Source organism: Salvelinus sp. IW2-2015, linkage group LG11 (assembly GCF_002910315.2).
Source record: "Salvelinus sp. IW2-2015 linkage group LG11, ASM291031v2, whole genome shotgun sequence".
In the NCBI taxonomy this organism is placed as follows: Eukaryota; Metazoa; Chordata; class Actinopteri; order Salmoniformes; family Salmonidae; genus Salvelinus; species Salvelinus sp. IW2-2015.
Genome location: NC_036851.1, coordinates 50592519 through 50601030, shown reverse-complemented (window position 1 = coordinate 50601030; position 8512 = coordinate 50592519). Strand labels below are relative to the sequence as shown.

The window sequence follows — 8512 nt, the reverse complement described above, 5'->3', positions numbered from 1 at the left end:
TTAAAATGTCTCAACACTGGTAAGGGGAAACCGGAGCGCTATAATTAAGATCCATCCAAATGCAATTTGATTTAGCAAATAACAAAGATGTGGACTCGAGTCACGTTACTTGGACTGGAGTACTACTCTAGTCGCAAAATGTTGTTCTTGAGATATGACTTGGCAAAAATAAAAAACACTTGACACTCGACTTCGATTTGAGCGTCAATGACTCGTGACTCAACTTGGTCTTGAGCTGTATGACTCGAGAGACTCGATTTGTCATCTCGCGCACAATGTAGGCCGATCTGTCCTTTATTTCGAAGAGGTGCAGGGTCTGTTATGTGTTTTGGCAAATCAGATTCACAGAAATCACAAATTGTGCAGGCACGGCACAAAGCATGTAATCTAGCAAAGCGTGCGCCGCTCCACTTTCCTCCGGCATTTATTTAACAAACGTGATAACATATCACTCCCGACAGACACAAGTAGGGAACTCTTCACAGAAATGTTGCAGCAGCCTACACCTAAACTGTAGGAGAAGAAAATGCGACGATTTTTCAGTTTGCTCAACTAGGCTACTGCTAACAACCACAGCCTGCAGCCTACAGCCAATGCCACTGTCCGCTCTTGCCCTAGCTGCGGGAAGTAGGGGTACTGAGCACCCTTGAAAAATCTGAACTAAAACCAAATATTAATAAAAACCGATATAGACGTCTAATAGGGCTGAAACATTTTTTCAAAATATCGGTTTTGGCAAGAAAGGTAGTTGTATAATTAAGAACAGAATCTTGCAGGTTTCAATAGTTGGAATTAAGAGTTGTGCCATGTCCCTTTCTCTGTGATGTCATTCCAACGGAATCCAGAAAGAACAAAACCCTGTCTCTTTCTCTGTGATGTCATTCCAACGGAATCCAGAAGAACAAAACCCTGTCTCTTTCTCTGTGATGTCATTCTAACGGAATCCAAAAAGAACAAAACCCTGTTCCTTTCTCTGTGATGTCATTCCAACGGAATCCAGAAAGAACAAAACCCTGTCCCTTTCTCTGTGATGTCATTCCAACGGAATCCAGAAAGAACAAAACCCTGTCTCTTTCTCTGTGATGTCATTCAACGGAATCCAGAAAGAACAAAACCCTGTCTCTTTCTCTGTGATGTCATTCTAACGGAATCCAGAAAGAACAAAACCCTGTTCCTTTCTCTGTGATGTCATTCCAACGGAACCAGAAAGAACAAAACCCTGTCTCTTCCTGTGATGTCATTCTAACGGAATCCAGAAAGAACAAAACCCTGTGTCTTTTTCTTTGTGAGTGCATTCCAACGGAATCCAGAAAGAACAAAACCCTGTCCTCTTCTCTGTGATGTCATCCAACGGAATCCAGAAAGAACAAAACCCTGTCTCTTTTCTCTGTGATGGCATTCCAACGGAATCCAGAAAGAACAAAACCCTGTCTCTTCTCTGTTGATGTCTCTTAACGGAATCCAGAAAGAACAAAACCCTGTTCCCTTCTCTGTGATGTCATTCCAACGGAATCCAGAAAGAACAAAACCCTGTTCCCTTCTCTGTGATGTCATTTCCAACGGAATCCAGAAAGAACAAAACCCTGTTCTTTCTCTGTGATGTCATTCCCAACGGAATCCAGAAAGAAACAAAACCCTGTCTCTTCTCTGTGATGTCATTCCAACGGAATCCAGAAAGAACAAAACCCTGTCCCTTTCTCTGTGATGTCATTCCAACGGAATCCAGAAAGAACAAAACCCTGTGTCTTTCTCTGTGATGTCATTCCAACGGAATCCAGAAAAACAAAACCCTGTCTCTTTCTCTGTGATGTCATTCTAACGAATCTAGATAAGAACAAAACCCTGTCCTCAAACATTTACATCAAAAGGTGCAAAGTTATGGGCAAAGACACAAAACATCCATATCAAATTAAATATTTTTCTTGATCAAATAAAATGTAAAAACAACCACTTTTTGTGCAGTATTAATTTGCCATAATTTCAAACCCCTTGTAAATGTACATTACTGTATTGTACATAGGCTGGTCATCTAGGTTTGTACCTGTAGACTTTCTATCACCATGACAAGAAACAATGCACAATACAGTATTGAGTACATTGACACATCAAGTGGTTTGTGCTGATGTGATGTGGCTCAGTTGGTAGGGGACCTGTATGAAAATGTATGCCCTCACTGCTGTAAATTGCTCTGAATAAGAGTGTCTACTAAAAAGGAATGAATAGACCATTTCAGTTTTGAAATCAATTGCAAAGTATTTCAAGAAACTGGAAAACATATATCAAGCAAGTATTTTATATTCCACAAGTATATTATCAGATTAACGGTTTTGTACAGATAATTATCAGACTAGTTACAAAATGCTGGTAAACACTCAAATAAATGTTGTTTAAATGTTTTCACCAAAGTAGTGCACTGGGCCTTTACCAGTCCTGTATTAGAGGACCCAACATAGACATCTCCAACGCAGCATCCCCCTCCCCCCATCAAAAACTGTAGCACCACCACTCCCAAACTACTTCCTGCGGCTATTCCTCTGGCCAGGGTAAATTAAGTGGTAATGTTATGTAGCCCATTTACTTGTGTTAGGAGAAAATGTGATTAAATTTAGGCTATATTCAAACTTGGGCTGGCTGTTGAGACTACCTTGACCTGTTCAATCCAAAATGATGAACTGAAATGAATCAAACACAATACTGATTACATACAGTAATTTGACTGTGTTACTTTGTACGTACAGTTGCATAGGCCTACACGATACAGACCTGCATAAAGCAAGCTCATCCCAGTGAGTTCTATTATCCAATTGCAATGGTTGTCTCTGTGTCTATGTAAAGGAAACCCCCTGTTAGTCTAGGTTTAATATCATTCATATGAACAAGTACAAGGTTGCTGCTGTTTGACAAAGTTCTCATTCTCCCTAGGGCCATGCATTTTTACCGGAATTTCTTTAAAACCATGTGACCTGTTTTGAAAATATCCATACAGCTAAGTGGAAGGTAGCCTAGTGATTAAGAGTGTTGGGCCAGTAACCATAAGGTAACTGGTTTGAATCCCCGAGCTGACTAGGTGAACAATCTGTTGATGTGCCCTTGAGCAAGGCACTTCACCAAAATTGCTCTGGATAAGGGTGTCTGCAAAACATTTTTATCTGGTCTAATTGCCCGTATAAAAACCTTTTTACAACTAACTAATCACAGTCAGACCCTTTAGGGTCCTGATTTATACCTGCTTAGGTTACCAGTTAGAGCCTCATTCTACAATTTATTAAATTGTTTTCCCCCCTTCATCAATCCACACACCATACCTCATAATGACAAAGCAAAAACAGGTTTTTAGATTTTTTTTGCAAATGTATTGAAAAAGAAAAAAAAGAAATATCATATTTACATAAGTATTCATACCCTTTACTCAGTACTATGTCTGTGCCTCTAAACAATCCTGTGTCGGCGCTCTACGGACAATTCCTTCAACCTAATAGCTTGGTTTTTGCTCTGACATGCACTATCAAATGTGGGACCTTACATAGATAGCTGTGTGCCTTTCCAAGTCATGTCCAATCAATTGAATTTACCACAGGTGGACAATCAAGTTGTAGAAACGTCTAGGATAATCAATGGAAACAGGATGCACCTGAGCTCAATTTCAAGTCTCATAAAGGGTCTGAATACTTATGTAAATAAGGTATGTTTTATTTGTAACACACGTGTAAAAAAAAAAAAATCAAAAAAGAAAAGTCTAAAAATCTGTTTTTGCTTCATCATTATGGGTTAGAGGAAAAACGTGATAAGGTTAACGTAACAAAATTTGGGGGAAAAAATCAATGGCTCTGAATACTTTCCAAATGCACTAGATGAAATGTTAGTAGCCTACATTGACAACCTGTCCATATAAATACAGTACATGTCAAAGTTGAGCCCTCTGGCTCATGTGTCAACATCTAACTACTATGCTTTATTAGGCCCTGAAGGTGAGCGACCATTACCCTGTGGAGGTAGAGCTGAAACGAAAAACACCAACAGAACAGAGTAAGCAGCATCTTTATTCTGAATCTCCCAAACTTTCCTCTTAAAGAAAATTGTCAAAACGAGGTATTAAACACAGAACAAAACAGCAACATCTTCACAAATATCACTCCACACACACAAAAAACTATGTAGAAAAATGCACCAAAAAAATTGTAGATAAGATTCACTCATTTTCAGGTTTGCGGACTGGGAAATAGAACCCTGTACATGAACAGAGGAAGTGAGTGAAGAGGTGATGGAGCTGGAGAAGAAGCCTTATCCAACCAGAGAAGCTGAATTTATAGAAACTGGTGCTGAAGATGCAGATGGTCAAGCTTGGGAAAAGTTACATTGAACTTACCACAATACTAGTCATATTAGTACTGTATGTATGTCTAGTGTAGCTACTGATCTAATACGGATGTGTTTCTTGACAGAATCTCAATATAGATTGAGTGATAATACTGCAGTAGTTACAATAGTTTATTTCAGAACTTTCTTGACAAGAACACATTCAAAAAAGGTCATTACATGTTTTTCCTCTTTCTACAATGGACTCAAACGGGACAAAATAAAGGGGGGGGGGGGGTAGCAGGGGTTGGATTTGACAGGGGGCTGCGATTCAGCAACAAATGAGTACATGGTTTTCAAATGTATAATCACTTCTTTCCAGACTTCTTGATTCCTCCACCAGCTGAAAAGGAAAATCAAGAGAATGAGAAAACCATGAAAAATATGCTTAACTTTCTCTAGAAAACTCAAGTAGACAGAGGGACTACTAAAACAGCTGTGGCAAGCAGAGTACATTGAATGACAAGGCAAGAAAACCCAGGAAGACAACACTGCCACCTAGTGACATCAGAATCACTAGACATATTCTCCTCAGCTCAGTGTTGACTTGCAATGCTTTTTTTTCTCTTTGGGCTAATGGGCGTTATCCGCTGCAGTATAAAACAGTTACAAACATTGGCAAGGGAAAATAATACTCTGCATATGTGGAGTCAGTGTATGGGTTGTTGGGTAGATTTGGGTCGAATTGAAAGTCCACCTTTTGATTACTTTGGGCTGTTCAGTAAATCAGAAAAACATAGGAATCCTGATTAGATTCTGATCGTCAACAAAAACAAATAAATGATTGTTACTTAATGGTCCCTTTCCTGCTGCTTTCGTCTTCAATGCATCCAAGGCTTTCTGGTCTTCTTTCTGCTTCTGTTTGAAGGCCATTTCATCCTGGATTTGACATAAAGCAAATGTGATCAGGATTACAATGGAAATACACTAAGCTACATTTGAACTCCAACATTTAGAAAAACACTGAGTGTTCCCTCATTAGAAGTTTATATTACATGATACAGGCTACATATAACATCGTGCAAACAATGACAAACTCACATCATCCATCTCCTTAGTCGCTTTTTTGGCAGATTTTAAGGGCTTCTTTTTACCACCTATAAGACAAGAACATATCCCATTCAATCAATATATCGTGAATGAACGAATACCGCATAAGCGCGTCACACACAGAAGAAGCCTTCAGAAGGTAGGAAGCTAGCTAGCTAAACTGATCATGACATGCGGGACAGTTTCACACATTACACAGCTAACCATCTAGAATAACTTTGATATATGTATTACCTAGGAGCAGTTAGTAAGATGGTTTGAGCAATCAGCAATGTATGGGCATATATGGTACATACAAATGCATTCACAGTAAAAAAGAATAATTTAAAAAAAAACTGCTTTCTAGCCTAAATTAGTAGCAAGGCTTGCCAGCTATTCCAGCTAGCTAGATACATACATTACGTTGCATGGGTTGCTAGCGAGCTAGACTGGACAGTCGTAGCTAACCAACGTTCTATATAATAGCATCATTATTACTTTTCACCTTAAAATAAATATCGAGGTGTATGTCAAATATGTAAATGTGAATCTCACCTTCTCTTCCGGACATATTTGCGAGTGTTTCAATAAAATCTAAATAAAACAACTGAGCTAGCGTGTTCACAGTTGCTTTCTAACAGAGAGGAAGAGGCTAAGCGAGAAATTCTACTCCGCCAAAAATCTGTCCAGGAAAATAAGCTTCTTCTTCTTCTGGTTTATTGATGAACTACACGTAAAATGTGTTTTATCGCCACCAACTGGACGGGGGTGAAAAACATCACTAAAGAAAAGTAATTCCACTATCGGGAAAATATCATGAACAAAAATCCACACAAACAACGATAAAACAATATACAGTACCAGTCAAAGGTTTGATCATACCTACTCATTCCAGATGTTTTTTTGTTTTTACTATTTTCTTACATTGTAGAATAATAGTGAAGACATCAAAACTATGAAGTAACACATATGAAATCATGTAACTAAAAAAGTGTTAAACAAATCTAAATATATTTTTATATTTGATATTCTTCAAAGTAGCTACCCTTTGCCTTGATGACGTGACACTCTTGGCATTCTCTCAACCAGCTTCACCTGGAATGCTTTTCCAACAGTCTTGAAGGAGTAGCTGTGTTGCATCAACCCTTTTATTTATTTAATTTCACCTTTATTTAACCAGGTAGGCTAGTTGAGAACAAGTTCTCATTTACAACTGCGACCTGGCCAGAGCGTCCAGTGTGCACTCTGGACGCTCCGAGAGCGAAGCGCTCTGAATTTACAAACTGACAATGCTCTGAATTTATGAACCCCAGAGCACACTCTGGCACTCCAGTTTGAATTTACCAACACACTCTTTATTTCAGCACTATGACTGTTACTATAGAGAACATTTTTTAAATGTTTTATTTAACTAGGCATGTCAGTTAATAACAAATTCTTATTTACAATGACTGCCTACCCCAGCCAATTGTGTGCCCCCCTATGGAACTCCCAATCACAGCCAGATGTGATACAGCCTGGATTCGAAACAGGGACTGTAGTGACATCTCTTGCACTGAGATGCAGTGTCTTAGACCGCTGCGCCACTCATCATGGATATAACCTGTTATAGCATGGACATTGCCAATGAGGGCTTCCACCATTTTAAAGGAGTTAACTGGGTGGGGATTCCTGAGTTGGGAGCAATCTGCCAATGAAGAAAAATAAAATGGACTGCTTTAAAATGGAGATATCCTCAATGGTGCTGCCCATGCTGTCATAGACACTATAATGGCACAGACACAAGGATGAGTCCTAGCTATATCTATCTCTTTGGCCTGTTGTTCGCATGCTTGTTTACTCTCTCATTGACTAGAATGGTCCCACCTGATCTGGTCTCTTCCTGCATGCTTTACATCAGAGAGGAAGAGGAAGAGGCCCAACTCGGTGGAAAATATGTCTCCCTCCAGCAGGTGGCTATTTTCGTTTGTTCGCTCACCAAGCATGGGGTTTTCAAACGGAGGTCGATGAGAGAGTGACGAATTTGGTCAACGAAAAAATGAATGGCTTATTTGCTATGTGAGATTTATTTGATCGAATAGAAGTTTCATAATGCTTAAGTTGTAATGACTGTACTGATATAAGTAGGACACGTAACATTCCGGACACTTTGAGAAAAAACACTTTATATTGGAGTTGTCTCGAGATTGCTATGCATATTCATAAAATAGGGCTCCCGAGTGGCGCAGCAGTCTAAGGCACTGCAGCTCAGTGCTACAGACACCCTGGTTCGATTCCAAGCTGTATCACAACCGGCTGTGATTGGGACTCCCATGGGGCGGCGCATAATTATCCTGGGTTTGGCTGGTGTAGGCTGTCATTGTAAATTAGAATTTGTTATTAACTGACTTGCCTAGTTAAATAAAAATATAGTGTCTCTCTTCATCGAATACAGGCTGTTGACGTCAACAACCCTCATCAAATATTTTAAAAAATATGACAAAAATGAGATGTTTCCACTAATCCAAAGAAAGGATAGGCGGGAGCTAGACAGACGTTTTGTGGACAACGACTACCACTGTTAGGGCAGAGACGTGTATCTTGTCAGTATATCCATAATCTTTGTTTACGTATTTGAGAACGCGTATTTTCATTGTTAGAGCGGTCACTTGACTATCTTGGCAATATATTAGACAATCTTTGTTTCTAATCCGCGCTGTTAGGACCTTACTTCCACTCTAAACCGGATGCAGAATATTTGTGATGTGCCTGATCATAAACATTTTATGATAAAATTACTATGTACGTTTTGTAGCCAGCTGATCATTTGCTTAATACTTGAAGACAACCGGTACGTGATTATTCTTATTAGGTACATAAAAACAAATCAGAGATCAATAGCAAGGACTAGAACATGATGTGTATTTCAACAGCTCAGACACAAGAGGTATGTGGCAGGGTCTACAGTCAATCACGGATTACAAAAAGAAAACCAGCCCCGTCGAGGACCAGGATGTCTTGCTCCCAGACAGGCTAAACAACTTTTTTGCCCGCTTTGAGGACAATACAGTGCCACTGACACGGCCCCCTACCAAAACCTGCGGGCTCTCCTTCACTGCAGCCGAGTGAGTAAAACATTTAAACGTGT

The 8512-nt window shown here is 39.5% G+C and overlaps 1 protein-coding gene across 1 annotated transcript; it reads right to left on the bottom strand.

Moving 5' to 3' along the window:
• Positions 1 to 4020: 4020 nt before the first annotated feature.
• On the bottom strand, positions 4021 to 6058 carry tma7 (translation machinery associated 7 homolog). The gene is made up of 4 exons (XM_023997354.3): positions 5941 to 6058; positions 5398 to 5453; positions 5148 to 5235; positions 4021 to 4699 (listed from the first exon to the last, which is right to left on the bottom strand). The coding sequence occupies exons 1-4, from the start codon at positions 5954 to 5956 to the stop codon at positions 4665 to 4667; spliced, it is 195 nt and encodes a 64-aa protein (XP_023853122.1). The 5' UTR covers positions 5957 to 6058; the 3' UTR covers positions 4021 to 4664.
• Positions 6059 to 8512: the final 2454 nt, after the last annotated feature.

Bases quoted from the DNA above. Each gene is read 5' to 3' on its own strand.
- tma7 (XM_023997354.3), bottom strand. The intron at 5,236-5,397 runs GTGAGTTTGTCA...TGTCAAATCCAG, and splicing joins CGACTAAGGAGATGGATGAT to GATGAAATGGCCTTCAAACA. The intron at 4,700-5,147 runs GTAACAATCATT...TTTCCTTTTCAG, and splicing joins AGCAGGAAAGGGACCATTAA to CTGGTGGAGGAATCAAGAAG.